The following is a 21,594-nucleotide window of genomic DNA, read 5'->3' as shown; positions in this document are numbered from 1 at the left end:
AACAATGACCCTATCATGCAGAATCATTAGAATTAGAGAATCAGAAAGGACTACTGAGGTCTACCCTCATCATTCTACAGAAGAAACTAAGATCCAGAGAAACAAAAGGAATTTCCTAAAAGTCACTTAGTTTATAGGAGACCAGGAACTAGACCTGGTTTCCTAATTCCCAAGCCAGTGTTCTATGCATTACAATATTAATATAAGCTTATTCCCTGGTTAACAAAACTCTCTCTGTCTCTCTCTCTTTCTCTGTGTTTCTGTCTCTGTCTCTCTCTCACACACATACACACAAACACACACACACAGAGCAATCAGAGTTGACTAAATGAGGTAAACATGCAGGATATCTGTATTGTCAGTGGAACCATGTGGAAAGTGGTGGGCAAAGAAGCCTGCCTGGAAACTAGTTCTCATATTCACTGGGGCAAGAACTATTTAGTGACTCTTTTTTTTTTTCTTTTGTTTTTATTTTCAATAATGTTTAATTTTCTAAATATATGTAAAGATCATTTCAACCTTCATTTTTATAAGACTTTGTCTTCCAAATTTTCCCCTCTTTTTCCCTCCCCCGCCAAAGACAGCAAATAATCTGATATAGATTAAATATGTGCAATTCTTTTAAACATAATTCCATATTTGTATTGACTCTTTTTATATCCCCCCAGTGATTAGCACAGGGCTTGTCCTATAGTAAGTGTTTTTTTTTTTTTTTTTTTGCTGAGCCAATTGGGGTTAAGTGACTTGCCCAGGGTCACACAGCCAGGACGTATTAAGTGTCTGAGGCTAGATCTGAACTCAGATCCTCCTGACTAAAGGGCTGGTGCTCTATCCACTGCACCACCTAACTGCCCCAGTGAGCACTTTAAAATGTTTACTGGTTGCTAAGTCACCACCTAAAGATCTCACAATAATATCCATAATTTTTTCTCCCATTGGCATGTTGTCTGTTGTCATAGTATTCTCAGAGAATGCTAGAACTGAAGAATATGCAAAAACCGGGGCCAGGGAAATACAGTGATTTGCCTAGTGACCCAGCAATTTGAGAACTCAGGCTTTTCATAGTATTTTCACCTTTTTTATTTGGGATTTTTCCTCCTTTTGGCTTGATTTTTCTTACAATGTTTAAAAGCATTGCACATATTTAACCTCTATCAGATTGTTTGCTATTTTGGGGAATGGGGAGGTAAAGGAGGAAGGGAGAAAAAATTAGTACAAAAAGTCTTAGAAAAATGAATGTTGAAAATTATCTCCTTGTCTTTGGAAAAATAAAACTATTAAAAGTAAAAAAAAAAAAAAAAAACTCAGGCTACTTAATACCTCATATGCTCTCCACCCAACCATGCCATCTCAACAAATGCTGCTTTTTTTCCTTTCTCCTTTATGACTGTACCCAATGTTCCCTTAATGAGGTTACATCATAGAGGAGTTATGGCTGGAACAGGGAATAGGAACTATCTCATATTTTATGCTCTGATTCTAAAACTTAAGAGAAGGGTTAGGTAAACAATCAGCTTGACTCTAAGGTCTTTTACTTCCATTTTTTGCAGTGTGAAATCCTGGGGATGAGCTCTATATGAAGTTTTTGTCAAAGTCTCACCAATATACTAAAGGACAAGATGAAAAGTCAGGTTGATTTGTAATTTACTGAGCAATTAGAACAAAAGAATGTTGATTAAGGGGCAGTGGATAGTGTACCAGCCCTGAAGTCAGGAAGACCTGAGTTCAAATGTGACCTCAAATACTTAACACTTCCTGCCTATGTGACCTTGGGCAAGTCACTTAACCCAATTGCCTCAGGGGAAAAAAAAAGAATCAATCAGTGCTAAGCAGGAATGGGATCTCTAGGATCTTGCTTGAGGATTTTGTCCTCAATATAGCTTTGGCTAACACCTTTTTATCAATGATTTAGATAAAGGTATAAATAGTTGTAGATGATAGGAAGCTGGAAGACATAGCTATATATTGACAAAATCAAATTCCCCAAAGCTCTGAAAAATAGTCTGGGAAAATGGTTTAATTTAATAAAAGTATATGCATTCCTGTCACATTTTAAGTCTTTGGAGAAAAAAAGATCAAATGAACAAGCTGAGGATGAAGAGGGGGCTTACAGTTCATGCTACAAAAGATTCAGAGGTTTAATGAGTTTTCAGGCTTATTGCCATTCAATGTCATGCAGTATGTTCTCAGTCTAACTCGTAGCTAATATAATAAAAAATACAAGTGATGTTAGAATCCAACCTATAATGAAAATAGAATGAAGCATATTAATAAGCTTGGACTTGTACATAAGGATCAACTTAAAAGTCATCAACCAGATTTGAAGATCAGAAAGAGATGTGAGCTGGTCATGTAGTTAGAGAGGGTGATGGGATATCCTGAGAGAGAATTGCACTATCTTCATGGATTATTAAAAGCCCCAGAGAAGGGTATTAGGTATATCTTTGATAGTTGAATCATAAAGGATGAGAAGGTATTGATATGTGGTGTTATATACCATCAGAGATAGGACCCAAATCAATAAAATTATGAGATTTAGCAACATAAGTAGAAGCTTCTAGGTTGAGGAAGAAGAAAGTCAGGAAGGAATTCGTGTTTGAGTAAAGATAGGATTGAATGATCTTTGAACTTGTTTCCAAGTCCAGTATTCTATGATTCTATACTGATCACACTACATCTGTGACACTTACATATTATATTGTTGACCACGTTGAAGGAATCAGGGATGTTTCACTTGGAAAAGACCTGAGATTGAGATGAGGAAATGGGGGAAGAAAGCCAGACTTGTTTTGCTTGGTTCCAGAGGGACCATAATAAGTTACAGAGAAGCATAATTTGGCTTAATAAAAGGAAAAAAAAAATTAAATGTTAAAACAGTTTAAGAATGGAGCAAATTGTTTAGGGAAGTAGTAAGGTTCTATGCCTAAAAGGCATTCAAGCAGAGAATGAATGATCTTGGTGATAATGTGGAGCAGATTTATGATTCGGGCAGGATCTGGCCTTAAAGATCCCTTCTTGATTTAAGACTGCTTCTACTTTTAGACAAACCAGTGAACACATGTTGATAAAATATGTACTACAGCCAAGATAATTAGGTGAACAAAAGACTGATTATCTGATTGGATTCAGGAAAGAGACCATTTTCACAGTGTTCCCTTGGTGGATGACTGAGCCAATATCTGACCAAACAGCAGCCATAGGTAATCTGGCTCAGGCTAGTATAATAAACTGAATCATCAGGAAACACTTGTTTATCCAGAATTCTTAGGGAATAGAGGTCTTTTAAGGTACTGAATAATTGAGTTACCATACACACCACATGCCACATGTGGGTCAATGCAATTAATGAATTAGAATTTAATAAACATGCCTAATAACACCAAAAACATAACTGACTTCATAGAAAACTATGGAGTTTGCAAAGCACATTTATAATCTGATCATCACAACAATCTTGTAAGGTGGATACTCCAGGGAATATTATCTCCATTTTTATTAGAAACTAGAGCTAGGAGAAGGTAAATAACTTCTCTATGTTTACTCAATGAATATGCATCAGAGGCTGCGTGTGAAACAAAGCTTCTCGTGACTGCAAGTCTGGCATTCTGCTCTCTATCTGTATGGCCCCATACATTACTGACCATGACAGAATCTCTTTGAATGCCCAGGATCTTGCAATACTTCTTGATCATAATTATGCACATTGATTATTACTGCACAGAACCATTAAATAATAAATTCAGTCCTTTGTATATATCTGATAATTTGAATTTTGGAGGGGTGGAGTCAAGATGGTGGAGAGCAGACATGACTTTCTGTGACCTCCTCTGACCTTTTCTCAAACCAACAATAGATTAAACCTCTGAACTGGTTTTGGAGTGATAGAACCCACAAATATTTGGAGTACACCCTATTTCCAGAAGATATTTTGGAAGGACTTTAGAACAGGTCTGTTTCAATCAGGCAGGGAGACAGTCAGCAGAGCCCAGACTGCAGTATAGGGAGCCTGGGGCAAGGAGCTGGGGCAGGGAGCCAAAGTGTTGCTGTGTCTGTGTACTGGGGAAATCTCCTGTGAGGCTCTTAGGCTACCCTGTCCTGGTTGCAAGGAAAAAGCAAACTGTAAGCCCCTGAGCCCCAGAAGAACATGGGACCTGGCCATGATTATCTAGCGCCGGAAGTCAGTCACCAGAACTGCCCCAAGGGAAACTAAAGCAGCTGCTGCTCAGAGCAGACCTCAAGCCTTTTAAAAATGAGCAAAAAAGCAAAAAGAACTCTCACCATAGACAGCTTTTATGGAGAGAGAGAAGAAAAGACCTCAAATCCTGAAGTTCCTAGAGGCAAATCAGCTCTAGATGAAGCCCCAAAGGGGCTTTCATAAGGTTTTCTTGGAAGATTTTAAAAAGGATCTTAAAAGAGAGTTAGAAGAAAATGGGGAAAGGAAATGAGATCTTTGCAAAAGGGGATGGAAAGGGAAAAACAGAAATTATCTGAAGAAAACTCTTTAAAAATAGATTTGATGAAATGGCAAAAGGATATAACTCCCTACAAAACAGACTTGGTGAAATGGAAAAAAGCATATAACTTCTTACAAAATAGATACGAAAAAGATACCAATTAGCTGAAAAACAGAATTTGTGAAATGGATAATTTGAATTTTGGGTAGATAGGAGTGGACTTTAGAGAAGAAACTTTTTGTTATATTGTCAATGTTTATCTCAGGAATATTACTGTGTTCTCTTTATCTTCTGTTTTCAACAATTTCAAATCAATAATACTACCATGAAGAATTTGGCTATTGACACTTATTTTCTTTGAGTAATATGGCCATGGATAGGTAAACAATACATTCCCATAACTCCCTGTCAGGGAGGGAAATGACAAGAACTGTTACCAAATAGGGACCACCAAAACACAAAGAAAGTGTCACAACATCACAGGCAAAAAGAAACAAACTCCTCTTTGTGCTGATGCCTGACAGAAGTCATTTTTATGAGATCCTTACCGTAGCAGCTAGAGAATGGATCTTGGGTGCTTGGCACCTTGTCCTGATGGGTCAATTCCTTGTTGATCATTTCATCCTCATCACGGTCCTTTCTTCCCTCCTCATGCTCCCTGTTCTCTGGTTCTTCAGTTTCAACATTGCTGTCCCTTTGTTGAGATGAATCCCAGGTTTCTCCCAAGGTGTCAGGACAAGAAGTAGAGGTATAGGTACTCAGTAGGGTGGCCATCTCTCCAAAGAAGGCACAGGACTTAGGGGCTCTGTCAATCTTTGCTTTTCGATAACTCATCTGGAGGTTTCTGAACCGAGAGCGACATTGCTCCAATGTCCACAGAAACCTTGCTCTCTCAGCCGTTCAGCTACTGCTCTATATACTTGGCGGTTTCGGCGATGGGACTGGAGTTTTCCTGAGAACTGAGGTTCACCAAGGATTGAAAGAAATGTCATGGTTTCCTCATAGCTCCAGAGGACTCCAGAAACTTTTGTGTCTGTTCCATCATGCTGTTTCTCCTCTTCCCAGCTTTTGACTTCTTTCCTGGCAAATGCTGGGCCAGAATTTATTTGTTTTCCACTTGTGTGGGAATCTCTTTAGTCTCTTTGTTTCTTTAGAGCCCTGGAGATTTGGGTCCCATGGGTCCCTTCCTTGCTCTAATGGCAAAGATCCCTTGGTCTTGAGAACTGGAAACTCTGCTGGTAAGAAAGCAAACAAGGCATGACAATATATGATGATTATAAAGCGGCTCTTGGAGTTCAGTGGGACGTGAGAGGGAGATTCCTAGGGAATGACCAAGAGACCACAGTGGGATCTTCAAATCACTGAGAGAGAATAAGGAAACTTAGTAATTTGTTCACAGTGAGTGTTTCTTTCTTTCTTTTCTTTCTTTCTTTCTTTCTTTCTTTCTTTCTTTCTTTCTTTCTTTCTTTCTTTCTTTCTTTCTTTCTTTCTTTCTTTCTTTCTTTCTTTCTTTCTTTATTTCTTCTTTCTTTCTTTCTTTCTTGTATTTTAAAATTAATTTTATAATTATATATATATTTTTGATAGTACATATGCATGAGTAATTTTTTATAACATTATCCCTTGTATTCATTTTTCCAGATTTTCCCCTCCCTCCCTCTACTCCCTCCCCTTGATGACAGGCAATCTCATACATTTTACATGTGTTACAGTATAACCTAGATATAATATATGTGTGTAAATCCAATTTTCTTGTTGCATGCTAAATATTAGATTCTGAAGGTATAAGTAACCTGGGTAGATAGACAGTAGTGCTAATATTTTACATTCAATTCCCAGTGTTCCTTCTCTGGATGTAGTTGTTTCTGTCTATCATTGATCAGCTGGAAGTGAGTTGGATCTTCTTTATGTTGAAGATTTCCACTTCTATCAGAATATATCCTCATACAGTATTGTTGTTGAAGTGTACAGTGATCTCCTGGTTCTGCTCATTTCACTCAGCATCAGTTCATGCAAGTCTCTCCAAGCCTCTCTGTATTCCTCCTGTTGGTCATTTCTTACAGAGCAATAATATTCCATAACCTTCATATACCATAATTTACCCAACCATTCTCCAATTGATGGACATCCATTCATTTTCCAGTTTCTAGCCACTACAAAAAGGGCTGCCACAAACATTTTGGCACATACAGGTCCCTTTCCCCTCTTTAGTATTTCTTTGGGATATAAGCCCAGTAGTAGTATGGCTGGGTCAAAGGGTATGCACAGTTTGATAACTTTTTGGGCATAATTCCAGATTGTTCTCCAGAATGGTTGGATTCTTTCACAACTCCACCAACAATGTATTAGTGTCCAAGTCTTCCCACATCCCCTCCAACATTCATCATTATTTGTTCCACAGTGAGTGTTTCATAGATTTGTATGAACTCAGAGCCTCACTCTGGGGAGAAGAGATCATCAGAATACTCAGGCCAGAAAAGGTTTAATGACCCTATTTTATAGATGAGGAAACTAGGAACCAGAAAGATTCACTAACTTTGCTAAGATCACAAAGCTGGCCTTTGGCAGAGACAAAACTAAAAATTAACTTAAGAAAATATTCTAAGTAGGGAATGATTTGTCAGGAGTTTAAAAATTGATTTGTTATAAAAAGTCCAAAGACATCTTGTGGCAATTAGATAGTGTAGTGGATAGAACACCAGCCCTGAAGTCAGGAGGACCTGAGTACATCAGACTTCAGTCATTTAACACTTCCTAGCTGTGTGAACAGTGCAAGCCACTTAACCCCAACTGCCTCCAAAAAAAAAATCACATCTTTTGTTCATCAGAGAATTTTCAAATGGGAATGCATAAACTCTTAACTTATAAATCACAAAGAAAAGCTAATCAATTATAAAAAGGTACTTGTTTAAACACAGGGGATCACAAGCAATTCAAAGAATTATAGAAAGTCAAAACTGGAAGAGTGCTTAAAGCCATTTGGTCCAAAGGTTTCATTTTGTAAATAAGGAAATTAAAGCTTAGAAAGAACTGACTTATCCTGGGTTACATTGCTAAGAAGCAGCGAATCTGGAGTATGGATTCAAGTTTCCAGTCCTCCCCCTCTGCTATGTTGATCCCCATTACTGGTTCCAGGGGAGACAAAGTTATATCATTTCACCATTTGAGTTGGACAAGGTTGTCAAGATCCTCTGCTAGAAAGAGTCAATCTAGTTAGTAGCAGTTCAGAGCAGGTATTTCTTACTTCCAGTTGGCGGTTTTGTCTTGCAGAGATGAACATTTCAACCTCTTTAAACCCAAACAGAAGGTCTTTATCCATTGTTGTGGACCAAAGAATACATTGACAAGAGGCTAACTTTCTAATGATGAGTCTATTTGTCATGTGAGCCTCAGGGAGCAGGTACTTAGTGTAGCACCTAGTCTATACCTTAACCAACCAGAATTTGTATTCTATTGGTAGTTTTCTACAGCACTGTGAGACAGAATTGTGATACAGAAGGAACAGGGCACCAACAAAATAAGCTTGCATTACAATTTCACTGGGTAGAGTTAAAGAATATGTTGAGTTCAAAACTATTTTAGTTTGCTCTTTTTTTCTCATTTTTTTGTCTTGTATCTGTAATTGGGACCAAACAGAAAAGGAAGAACTTAAAGATATGAAAACTCAGAAGTCTGTGAAATGTACCTCTAAGAAGAATTTAAACAGGGGGAAATAGAGTAATTTTTAAGAGCAAAGAACAAGCTTAAAGGGTATTTGGAGAGCCTTTCCAGTCTATTACAGATATCATTGAAGACCAAAAGCCACTCACTTTAACCCTTCACAAGACTCTGGCTCAGTGAGGTGAACACCCTCAGAAGCCTCAGGGAATTGTGAGTTGTAGATACCTAAAAACTCCTTCTTTCTGAGAGAAACAAGTTCTTACCCAGCAAGAGCTCATTCCTACTATTGTCTTCCTTGATGTCCTCCTGGAGGTCCTGAGCAGAATTTCCATGACTTGTGTCTTTCTGTGAGAGAAAGGGCATACAAGGGTATGTCCTGTCACTGATGTAAGTGTCACTGATCCATACAACCCTCAGTCAGGACTCAGGATTCACAGGCATTTCATATTACCTGATTAAACAATAGGGAGAGCTTGAGGTCCAAAGGGAGGAATTCAGGAAAAATAATTGGTAGGATGGAAGATCATGTATGGGCTTTTTGTCTAGGGAAACAGTATTACACTTGGAGGATTCTAAAGAATGAGTGAACAGGGGAACTGTCAAGGGTGAGTCTAATCTCCAAAGTACAAACATTTCAGGGGAAAAAAGGCAAATCACAGCTTACCTGGGATTCATCTACCATCTTGCAGTTACCAACGTTCCTCATTTTAGGAAGGATAGAAACCCGAGAAGCTAGGCTGTCTAAGAAGAAAAAGGAGCTATTTAAATTCCAGTTATTCTTACAGATAGTCACATTGATATATTTTTTTTTTCTGGACACATCAATTCTGAGCATTCGCTGTTTTGTATCCAATTAAGACTATCCTTGTAGCTAATATGGATATGACTCTCTACTTGGTCTTATTGTTCTTTAGTTTCAATGACTTTATGTGCTTGACCAAAATTGGCGTGCTCTATGCATCAGATGGTTATCCCACTCTGGAGCTCATTGCTTCCCAAAGTCTGGTTGTGCTGATTCTCTCAGTGGAAATTGAAAGGGAGAGCTCATCTTCAGAGTGCCAGGACAAAAAAGCCAATCATCTACGAGGGGCAATCACTCATAGCAGCAAAGGTAGCCTCTTCTTGTATGATGCTATTTAGCAGAAAAGCTAGACTCCCCCGCAGCACTTCCTCCCCAGTCCCATTACTTCTCCAAACCATGGATCCCTCTTCCTACCATAGGCTCCTCCCCAAGCCATTTTAGAATATATTCGCTGCTTCTTGTGCAGGGGCTTGGGCTCCACAGAGCTCAGTTGCTCCAGTGGTTCCCTTCTTCTGGGACATTGCCTCTGGCTTGATCTCTGCTGAACCTAACTGGAAGCTTCATGATTCCTGTGCTGTACCCAACGGTGCTGGCAATTCAGATAGCACTTCCTGTCCCTATATACAAAAGGTGACCTGGCAGTAGCATCCTTCCCATCATGAAATCTCTTGTGGTTAGGGGATTCTTAGTAAAATCAAAGTGAAAACTCCTATAAGGAGACAGAAGAGTAAAGTGGCAATGATGCTGGATGCTGACATATACCACTTAACTTCTTGCTACCTCAATATCCACAATGGCCTGGAAGATAGGCAGTGACAATTCTTGTTCCCATTCTACAGATGAGGACACCAAGGCTTGGAGATGCCCAGGGTTGCACCATGTCTAAGTAGCACAACTGGTATTCAAACCCAGATCTTCAGACCCCAAGTCTAAAGATCTGTCCACTGCACCACACTGCCTCTATGATTGAATCTATTTCATTCTGAGGAGAGCAATTTGTCCTCTACAGCTTTTAAAAACAGAGAAGCCAGGACTAGGATAGGCTTTTTCCTGCCCAGTAAGCAGGTAATTAAAATCCTTATTAAGTACTTACTCTATGAACAGGGTGTCATGAGAGAGGGAGAAAAATGATATACATCCAGCTGGGACAGTCAAGGAAGACTTGAAGGTGGAAGATCAGAGGTGGGTGTGGAAGAATGGCTATTTGGATAGTTAGAGGGGAGATCTTAGGTATCCTGGGCTGGGTCTTTTAAAGCACAATTAAGGAGACACTACAGTGATCATTTTGGTTGGAGTATAGGACATATGTGAAGAGCGAATAAGCCTAAAAAAGTAGCCTGGGGCCTGACTGTGAGGGGTCTTGAAGCAGGAGGCTTATGACCTTATCATGCTGGCAAGAGGGTGGGGTGGTTACTGCCTGGCTATGGCATGGAATCTTAAACAATTATGATGATGCAGACCTCTTCCAAGAAGGCACTTCAGAAGGTACCCAAGGCACTGCTATATATCATGGGCTTGGTGAGTCCCCGTCTCCTCCCCTCATAAGCCAATCTAGAAATGCTCTGAAGGGGGTCAGAACTGAGAGTCTATTCTGGAGTAGCCCAGGATTAATCTTTGTTGGGAAGACACTACAGAAAACAGGATTACTATGGAGCCATTCTGGATACTTTGGTTTCTGCAATGGTGGGACTAGAGGAGATAGAATGAAACAGATTCAAACTTCTCGATCAAGGGGATGGCTTAGAAAAGAAGCAACAACCCAGCGACCCTTTGGAGAACCTTCTAGAGTTGACTCTTCCTGTTGCCACCAGCACCATTGTCTCCTAATCCCAAGATTGAACATGCCTCCTGGAATGTCACTTTCAAATAAGGATAATCTAGAGTTGTTCTGAGTCCTTTTATACACCTTGGTCTATATTCATAACTATAGGAAACTAAAGCAAGGGAATAAGACTAAATCTGCTAATCTAGTAACTCTAAGACATATATGAGATTTCTTTTGAATCCAGGTATGTCATTTATATGAAGTGTAATATAAATTGAGGACTGAATTATTAAGTACTATTCAGATATACAGAGGACCTAAAATGTGTCCTTCCAAGAAATCTTAAACCTTTCTTTCAGAAGGAATAGCAAAGGCTAGGATCACACTGATCTCTACAGCATAAAATACCATGACCCCAAATTCATTTTGGCTAAGACAACTCTAAAAGAACAAAGCATATGTTGACTATTAAAAATTTGTAGCCCAGAACTTCCCAATAGGCAATGAGGGAAAGATAAGAATAGGAAAAAGTCAGAAATCACAGATATAATACTGAAAGATTCCCTAGAGGTCATCTAACTCAAGCCATTTATTCTATACCTAGTAGATGTTTAAGAACATTCATTTTACAGAGAAAAAAAATGAAGCCTACTTAGAAGAACCAGAGTTTGAATTCAAATTTAGCCTTCTTCTCATTACCCTTAGTTTTCTTTCTTTCCTTTTCTTCCTTCCTTCCTTCCTTCCTTCCTTCCTTCCTTCCTTTCTTTCTTTCTTTCTTTCTTTCTTTCTTTCTTTCTTTCTTTCTTTCTTTCTTTCTTTCTTTCTTTCTTTCTTTCTTTCTTTCTTTCTTTCTTTCTTTCTTTCTTTCTTTCTTTCTTTCTTTCTTTCTTTCTTTCTTCCTTTCTTCCTTTCTTTCTTCCTTCCTTCCTTTCTTTCCTTCCTTTTCTTTTTTCTTTTTCTTTTTTTTGCTGAGACAATTGGGGTTAAATGACTTGCCCAGGGTCACACAGCTAGGAAGTGTTAAGTATCTGAGGCCAAATTTGAACTCGGGTCCTCCTGAGTTTTCATATAAACCAAGCCCTAATTAAATACCTATGTGGTATGAGGCACAAAGGTAAGTAGGGTATGTGGGAAGGGACTTCATGGAGATTCCTAGACTTAGGATGGTGGCTCAGGCAGAATATGGGATATAGTAGGAGTAAAGAGTATTGGAATTACTGCTAGGGGACCCTTGTGCTATCATTAATCAAAAAATACAATTCTAAGTGTGAGAATAGCAAATTTAGTAGTCACCGCCATAAAAGTGACCACTTTGCAATAATCTAAGGGTAGTTTATAAGAGAAGTCTGGGCAAGAAATTGAATTCCTATGAAGTGAGTCCTTGGCATTCCGCTTTCCATGTCAGACAATTCAAGATGAGAAATCATGGTCTGAGGGATACACAGGTGATGAGAGTTTAAGGATCCATGGATATCCATGTACTACAGGAGTGGCTCTTTAGGTGCAAAAATGATTTCTATTAGCAATAAATAGAATATAATATTTATTATATCTTTAGGAGTGAGGCTAGTCCAATTCAATTATGAGTAGTGATGGTCTTGGGAGAAATAAAAGTCCATTTTGTCAGAACAGAATGCAAGAATTTGGAACTATGCCCAAAAAATTATCAAACTGTGCATACCCTTTGATCCAGCATTGGTGCTATTGGGCTTATATCCCAAAGAAATACTAAAGAAGGGAAAGGGACCTGTATGTGCCAAAATGTTTGTAGCAGCTCTTTTTGTAGTGGCTAGAAACTGGAAGAAGAATGGATGTCCATCAATTGGAGAATGGTTGGGTAAATTATGGTATATGAAGGTTATGGAATATTATTGTTCTGTAAGAAATGACCAGCAGGAGGAATACAGAGAGGCTTGGAGAGACTTAAATCAACTGATGCTGAGTGAAATGAGCAGAACCAGGAGATCGCTGTACACTTCAGATGTATTCTGATGGAAGTGGATATCTTTAACATAAAGAAGATCCAACTCACTTCCAGTTGATCAATGATGGACAGAAGCAACTACACTCGGAGAAGGAACACTGGGAAGTGAATGTAAATTGTTAGCACTACTGTCTTTCTACCCAGGTTACTTATACCTTCGGAATCTAATACTTAATGTGCAACAAAAAAAATGGTATTTACACACATATATTGTATCTAGGTTATATTGTAACATATGTAAAATGCATGGGATTGCCTGTCATCAAGGGGAGGGAGTGGAGGGAGGGAGGGGATAATGTGGAAAAATGAATTCAAGGGATAATGTTATTTTAAAAAATTACTCATGCATATATACTGTCAAAAAACTTATAAATAAAATTTAAAAAAAGAACAGAATGCAAGATTATTCTATACATTCTTCAAATGAATGGAGAAGTGATATACCTTTGATGAATGCATTAAGCAACATGTATGTGACTGTGCTTATGCAAATGTAGAATTCTTTCTTCAGAATTTCCTGGAACAAATGATTAAGAAGCATTACCATGAATTAAGGTCCCCATATTTTCACTACCTCCTACCAAGAAATAGTTTCCTTCCCCAACACTTCTTCCCCTTCTTCAAATCTTATTCTAACCCTTCAAGACCTAAGTGAAGTTCCACCTCCTCCCGAGAATCTTTCCTAATTATGTATTAGCCTCTTATTCTTATCTTCATATTCTTAATATATTCATATGAATATGAATAATATTCTTATTCTTAGTCTATTTCCAGTCACTACAAAATGCTTTAGCAGTTAACTGACATCTAACCATTTCATGTTTTGTCTTGTTTTGCCAATCTAATATTAAGTTCCTTGAGGATAGGTATTTCCTCTTAGACTTTTTCTGTATCTCTCACAATGTCTAGTGGGTGTACCATAAATGTCTTTTAACTGATTAATTCAATAGTATTTGTTTTTATTTTCTTTAATCTGGTGCAGAAAGTCTGGTCAAAGGTGTTACATCACCTAGACCCCAAATTAAGAGTACTGAAGGTATGTATATATCTAAATAAAAAGCAAGGAGCTCATGTGTGGCCTAGTTCAAGAAACCAGATAATTTCTCAAGAAAACAATGAGGCCCCTGTGTTTCTCTATTTAGCTTAAGTCTATGACTATTCTGTTGCCAGGATTTTTAAATTAACGGATTTTAAATATCATTATTATTAAAATTAATAAATTAATAAATTAAAGGAAACTTTAATTCAAAAGCAAACTGTGTCTAAGTCCCATCCAGTATAATTTTAACCCTTCAAATTCAGAGGAAAAAGTAACAGATTCCAAGTTGTTGGGCTGAGGGGCAGAGGTCATCCACAACATTTGGGTCACGACTATAGAAGGTACTATGGGCACAGAGAACATATACTTACACAATGATTCAAATTAAGGCATCTCCATGAGACAGAAAAGAAAGCTGAACTGAAGTTTGGAGAGAGAGAAGGAGAGAGAGAGAGAGAGAGAGAGAGAGAGAGAGAGAGAGAGAGAGAGAGAGAGAGAGAGAGAGAGAGAGAGAGAGAGAGAAGGAAAATCCTAAGATTTCCTATTGCTCCACCTATTGCTCAATTGCACTCTTTCCTAAAAATACTACCTTAAATTTATTTTCTAATTGTTGCCATATCTTCTCTCATTTTATATTCAGAATCACCTTGTGAGGATAGACTTAGCATACTCATTACAGTTGAAGAAACTGAGCACAGAGAGATGAAGTGCCTTGCCCAGCTGGCTTGAGTTGTGCTAGGGTTGTCACTCACATCTCCCACTTCCCAGAGCAATGCTCCGTTCATTATACCGTGCTGCTCTCACCTGCTGAGCTGATCTCTTGGGCTCATTCTGCCAAGCCTTCACTAGGATCACCACCTGCTTGGTGTTCTTGGGATGACGGTCCCACCCTAGGTCTGCAGCATCTCTGGCAAAATGCTCAGGAACTGCTCCAAGATTAGGAGCTCTAGTATCTGTTCCTTTGTCCGTTTCTCTGGCTTCTCTGGCTCAGAATCGGAAGAGCACTTCCTGAGGCTGAGTGGACTCTTAGTAATGGAACTGCTGGAATTGCTGGTGCGATGCTTCACAGTCGAGGTCATATCCCCAGAGATTAGGGTCCTCATCCAAGAAGGAATCCTCCTCCAGTTTTACTAACAGGAACTCCTCTTGATATAATGGGGCAAGAACAGCAGTTATTGTTTGTTTGGATAGGTGGGGGGGAATCAATCTTGGTCCAGTGCAGGCATGAATCCTAGAGCTCACATCTCTGTGTGTCTGAAAAAATTTACTTGGAGCTGCTCCTAGAAGACATGGTTGGGGCAGGACGGGGAAGGACACAATGGGGAGGGGCAAGAGAGATAGAGAGGGCTGAGTAAGAGAAAAAACAGGAAAACAGAAACCTAATTACCAGGTGCCTTAAGAATTTGTCTGTATTTGGTACAAATTATTTGCCTGTATTTATTACATTTGTAGCAAATGAACACATAGTAATATACTTTAGTAAAACATACAAATAGAGTATTTGAAAATAATTTGAAAACAAATTCAATATTATTTAAAATTAAAATATCAAAGACTAGTAGGATGGAACATACAGCATAGTAATATTCTTTAGTAAAACATACAAATAAGAGTATTTGAAAATAATTTGAAAACAAATTCAATATTATTTAAAATATCAAAGACTAGTAGAATGGAACATACAGCATACCTATGTAAATACAGTTGTTGTTCAGTTGTTTTTCAGTCATGTCGGACTGTTTTTGATCCCATTTTAAGGATTTTCTTGTCAGAGACTAGAATTGTTTGCCATTTTCTTCCCCAGCACATTTGATAGATGAGGAATTTGTCCAGGATCACACAGCTAGCAAGTGTCTGATACCAAATTTGAACATGTCTACCTGACTTCACATCCAGTGCTCTATCTTCTGTATCACTTAGGTGTTCTACCTATGTACATAGCCCTCAAAACATGTTATATATATATATTGTTCTGAAATTATGTGCCGAAAAAAAGGTATTTGAGAAGAACTGCCCTACTTTGCTGTTCTCTGCATGTGATATTCCATCCTCCCCTCATGTGTCATTGCATAGACTACCCCTTGTGTCCAGAATATTCTCTTTCATCCTTGAATACTTTACTCCTTTAAGGATCAGCTTACCTGCTGCCTCTTTCAAGATATCTTTCCTGATTTTTCCAATTGTTAATGCTTCCCCACTGGATGAAACAAATCATTTTGTATTTAACTGTCTATGTACATGTTGTTTCTCACCTGGAGAATATAAGTTTTTTGAGATAGTAAATGAAACAGAGACTGTGTCTGCAGTGCCTGACACACAGCAGGTGCTTTAATAAGTGCTTATTGAAATGACTTGGTGAGTGAGTTCCAAAGATGCCTTCATTTATCTCTTCTTGGAAGATTTTACTTTCTTACCCTATGAAGTTGAAAAACTATGAACCATAAGAATAGCCCAGTCTATTCAGTTATCCTGAGTATACATAAGAAAAGTACATTTTAAGTAGTTAGAAGGTATGAACAGTTCTCAAAAGAAGCAAAGTGAATTAGTAACAGCTACATATGAAGAACTGCTCTGAGTCAGTAAGAGAGGCAACTCAAAATAGCTTTGAGGTTTAACCTCATACCCAGCAAATTGGAAAAAAGGACAAAAGGTAGACTTTGTCATTGCTGAAGATATTATGAAAAAGTAGGGCCACTAATATATTGCTGGTGGAGCTGTGATTGGTTCAACTATTCTGGAAAGCAATTTGAGATTATATTAAGAAAGTAACTAAACTATCTAATTTCACTAAAAATTGAACATTTGCCACTGCAAGACATGCCCCCAAAATGTCAAATATACCAAAACATTTATAAGAGCTCTTTTTGTAGTATTAAAGAATAGAAGATGCTCATCAATTGGTGAAAAGCTAAATAAGTTCTGACAGATGAATGTAATAGAATATTAATAGATATAAGAAACGATGATTTTAAAAATACAGAGAAGCTTAGGAAAACTCATATGGGCTGATACAAAAGGAAGAAAAGCCAATAATACAATGTCACCAGTGATTATAATAACATAAAAAGAAATAATTATGACTTAACTTGGCCCCAGAGAAATGTCTGAATGTACTTTCTCCTAGAACACAGCCTAGGACTGTACCTTAGTTAATGTGGTTAATAGTTTTTTGGTACTTTTATCACTCCTCTGCTACGCAGTTTAGGGGATAGAGAGCTAGGCCTCAGATACTTGCTAGCTTCATGACCCTGGGCAAGTCATTAAAATCTCTGCCTCAGTTTCCTCATCTGTAAAAATAGTGATAATAATAGCACCTACCTCTCTTTTCAAAGGAGAGAATATTTTTAAAGCATTTAGCTCAGTGCCTGGCCCAGAGCAAATGGTTTATAAATTCTAGCCATTATTATTATTATAAGATGGCTTTCTGGAAGGGAAAAATAGTATTATATTGAGAAATGCAGGTAATATAAAAACAAATAATACCAATACTAAAAGATTATTAAAAGTATCACAGGGATAATAGAGACCCACCCTTTCTATCTTCAAAGCACTTGTAATTTAGTAGGGGGTGATAAAACAGAGATAAACACACAATGCATAAACACAAGCAAACTAACAGCAATTGTAATTAATGTTTCTGTAGCTCTTTTAACATTTGCAAGACACTCTCCTTACAACAACCCTTAGAGGGTAGATAGTGCCATTATCATCCCTGTATACACAACAGATATGAACTACACATGGTACACAATATGTATATGTATATATATATATATATATATATATATATATATATATATATATAAAACAATTATGTTTGTAGAGACATAATTGCAAGTGTGAGAAGGAAGTGCAGAGAGCATGGGAGTAATTGGAGTCAGGTCATTAAACTGGAGAGAAGGTCTCAGGAAAGAAGCTGAATGTGGACAAGGGTTAGCTTGGTACTCTAGGCAGAGAGAGAAGCAAAAGGAAAGGGAAGAAACTGAATACTATAAATCAAGGGCTTGTAGCAAGTAAGAGCATTAAATTAATTTAAGTTCCAGGATGTATTAGGTATTCTAATTTGCTCTGAGGAGTAACTGAGCACTGCAGGAAAATCCTAAAGTGAGGGTGACATATTAAACTATGATAAAGAGAACCCTTACAGGAAAGGGAGAGAGCTGGGACAACTGGGAGACAGGTTTTTCAAGTAATAATATAAGCAGTTGACATTTATAGAGCACTTTAAGGAGTACAAATGCTTTATGCACATTTTCTCATCTGACCTACCCAACAGCCCTATGAGGTAAATGCTATATTATCCCTAATTTTATAGAGGAAAAACCAAGGTTCCATTGCCCAGAGTTCAGAAAGAGCTAGTGTGTATCTGGTGGAAGTGTGGTGGAAAGTAGAAGGAAGACAGCACTTTGGCTGAGGGCTATATTTCAATTAAAAATCTTTCATATTTCATTTTACATAAAATGAAAAAGTTATATAACCAGAATCTAATGTACAAAAATAAACAGAAGAACAAGGTGACAGACTAGTGTGAGGGTCAAAGGTTTGAGTGAGAATAAAGATAATGCTTGATTGAAGAAGAGTTGGGATAAAAGGGGGTAAAAGAGACAATGAAGTATGTCGGCAGGTCCATCTTCTGAACCACCCACCAGAGAGGAGAAAACTGCAGTCTCCCCGTTGGACATAAAACAATTTTCATCTTATATCTGCAGAACAGAAAAATTCAATTCAAATTTGCTTCAACAAAAAAACTAATCAAGTGATTTCTAGCATTAAGCGTTATATTCTAAATTGGAAGAAATACAAAGATAAGACATGAATCATATTCTCTTCAAGATTATAATCTATAACATAAGCACACCAATATTAAATAACACACCATAATTAGATAATATAGTACAAGCAAAATGCTGTGTAAGGTTTAATGGTGGAAAGGGCATTACCTATAGGGGTGAGAAATATTAAAGAATGACTTCTGGAGGAAGTGGCATTAGACTTTAAAGGAGAGCTAAAAATCCAAGAGGCAATGGGGGACAGGAAGACCAGTCCCAGCAAAAGTTTGGTGGCAAGAATGGACAAAACATGAGAGTTTTTAGTTTGGCATCCTGAGAACATGGGAAATGGTATGAAATAAGATGGTGCCAGAGAATGGATGTTTTTGAATGTCAGGATATGAAGTGTAAACCTGATCCTCTAGGACAAAAGTAGGTTTTGGAGCACCAAAATTATATGATCAGATTTATGCATTAGTATAGAAATGGCATGAAAGCTACGCTGGTAACAGGGAAGGGAGGAAGTCATAGAGAAGAGTAGATAGTTAAAAAGAGAAGAAGCAAAAATTGTTTGATCTGGAGAAGAAAAGACTTAGGGAGCCCAGGATAACTGCTTTCAAACATACTTGTTCTGCTTGGATTTCAGAATCAAAATAGGATCTAAGGGGTGTGAATGTGAGACAGGCTGATTTCAGTTAGATAAAAGATTACCCCAAAGGGAAATGAGCTGTGATAAGAAACTCATTGAACACACTTCCAGTGGACAATAGAGTATCACTTGGTGGGAAAGTTATTCAGGAGTGGGTTAGAAGAGATGATTTCTCCCTTCAGATCTAAGAATAGATATTCTATGATCTCTTAGAAGATAATAGCTGAGGGGTAATGAGGAGTTCTATGATAAAGTTCTGGTAATGGAAACAAGGAGGGATGGATAAAGGAGATAATGAAAAAGTACCATCAACAGGATTTGCAAGTAGCTGATTACATAGAGATAGAGACTAGAACTGTGATTTCTTAGCTATAGAGAACTCCTGGTTAAGAAACTCCCAAGTGCCATTTTAGGCTGGCACCTTTTCTGCATCTTTTAGTCTTAGAGGACTGCCTGAAGCACTAAGAGGTTTGAATGACCTAAGGTTAAAGAGCCAGTATAGCAGAAACAGCACTAGAATCCATGATCTTTCTACTCCTGAAGTCAGCTCTTATCCACTGATATGAGGTCAACTCTGTATCCACTGATATGAGAAAGAACACGAAGATTTTGTATTTGGGGGTAAACTGTGGAGTCATTAACAGAAATAGTGAAATAAGAAGTAATTACAACTTTTGGGGGTAAAGATGAGAAGCAGCTGGACTTTACATAGTTTGAGATACCAGGAGGATATGCAAGTGGAGATTTTATCTAGGCAGTTTCAGATGTAGCTGTAGAATTCACCAAGCTGGAGATAGAAATTTAGAAGTCCTTGTCATAGATCTGATAATTGAAGCCTTGATAGTTAATTAGGTTGCCAAGGGAATGTAGAAAGAAAAGAACCGAGGGTGGAAATTTAGTAAATATTAAAGGGTAGAGAATGATAAATCAGCAGGGATTGGGAAGTAGTAGTATGAAAAGCTAAAGGAGGAAAGAGTATCTACTAGGAGGGAAGTGGTGAACAATGTTAAATGCTTCAGAGTCAAGGATAATGATTGAAAAAAAGTCATTGAATTTGGTATTTAGGTCACTAGTGACCTTCAGAAGAGTGGAATCAGAAACCAGATTGCAAGAAGCTGAGAAAAGAATGGGTATAAGAAAAAATAATTTTTTCCCTCGGAAAGCTTGATCTGGGAGGGAGAAGAAATGGGTGTTAATAGCTGAATTCATTAGAAGGGCTAATGAAAGATTGTTTTTAAGAACTGGAAGACCTGAACATGATTGCTTGTTGAATGAATAGATGGGAAGGGGCCAGTAGAGAGAAGATTCAATGTGAAAGAAAAGAGAGGGAAGGAGGGAGAGTCATAGAGAATGAAGGAGGCAGGAAGGGAAGAAGGAAGAGAGAATTGAAGAAATAAAGGGGAAAAAGAAGAAAGGAGGAATGGTAGGAAAGAAAAAAAGAAATAAAAAAGGAAAGAAAGTTAGGAAGGAAGAAAGAGAAAGGGAATGATAGTTGACACAAGGTCCTGGAAGAGACAAAGAGGATTAACCTAATTGTTTTAATAGCGTGAAATTGGCATTAGCAGGCAGAGAGCCTGACCACAAATAAATTGTAGCATTCTAGGTAACTTCCTAAGGCTGTTACAAACTAAAAAGGAATAAGGGTTACTTTTGAGAGAAAGAGAATGTATGATGCTAAGATTTAAAGGATGAATGAGAGGCAGCTAGGGGGCGCAGTGCATAGAGCACCAGCGCTGAATTCAGGAGGACCTGAGTTCAAATATGATCTCAGACACTTAACACTTCCTGGCTGTTTGACCCTGGGCAAGTCACTTAACCCCAGCCTCAGGGGGAAAAATGAATGAGGGAATTCAGGGAACATGACTTTAATCCACTCAATAAAGTTGTGTGTGTAAGTTTTATATTTTAAATTTATAGAGGGCGAAATCATGAGCTCAGTAATCTAGGGAAACCTCACGGAAAGGGATTCTGGCAGGACCCTCCCTTTATTTAGATATTTTGTATTAGTATCTATACAAAAGCTTTTCGCTACTCCGTGCCCATCCACTCATTCATTTAATAAGCATTTCTTAGAAGCCTGCCGTGGGAAGAAGCTGAGACCTAGTGTTGACAGGAAAAAGTCTCAATTTACAGATGAAGAAAATGAAACACGGAAATGGGAAAAGTTCGGGGAGGCCGCACGGACACAAAGCAGAAATTCAACAAGCACTGGCTGAGGCGACTAGGAGGTGCAGTGGACATCGCGCATCTCTCCATCCAAAGCGGCAACGGCGGCCAGGACGTTCGTCCCAGGCCGGCTGAGAATAAAGCGCCCCCGCACTGACCCCAACTCACCAGCCCCGACCCCAGCGGTCCGTCCAGATGCCGGGTTAGCTAGTCTACTCGGCTCAGCTCGCTAGACGAAGCCCCGGAGGGCTCCACGCGCGGGGAACACTGGGATTCCAGTCCTTGTGAAGCTTCTCTCCCGGGAGA

At 38.3% G+C, this 21,594-nt stretch overlaps 1 protein-coding gene across 12 annotated transcripts in view; it reads right to left on the bottom strand.

The window, feature by feature from the left end:
* Window positions 1-21,594, bottom strand: part of LOC141563844 (zinc finger and SCAN domain-containing protein 20-like) — a 27,815-nt gene extending 6,221 nt beyond the window's left edge. For 2 of the 12 annotated variants that reach the window (XM_074305497.1, XM_074305500.1), the window contains exons 1-4: window positions 21,457-21,594; window positions 14,509-15,051; window positions 8,779-8,855; window positions 5,003-5,689 (exon numbers count right to left, since the gene is read on the bottom strand). In XM_074305497.1, coding sequence (XP_074161598.1) covers window positions 5,003-5,288 — 286 coding nt within the window. In that variant the 5' untranslated portion in view covers window positions 5,289-5,689; window positions 8,779-8,855; window positions 14,509-15,051; window positions 21,457-21,594. Of the gene's footprint in view, window positions 1-5,002; window positions 5,898-8,377; window positions 8,566-8,778; window positions 11,571-13,109; window positions 14,488-14,508; window positions 15,052-21,456 lie in introns of those variants that run through there. The other 10 variants (XM_074305505.1, XM_074305508.1, XM_074305506.1 and 7 more) reach the window with 10 other exon arrangements.

This window comes from Sminthopsis crassicaudata, chromosome 3 (genome assembly GCF_048593235.1).
Source record: "Sminthopsis crassicaudata isolate SCR6 chromosome 3, ASM4859323v1, whole genome shotgun sequence".
Lineage (NCBI taxonomy): Eukaryota > Metazoa > Chordata > Mammalia > Dasyuromorphia > Dasyuridae > Sminthopsis > Sminthopsis crassicaudata.
The sequence above is the reverse complement of the archived record's forward strand: the minus strand, read 5'-3'. Positions and strand labels throughout refer to the sequence as shown.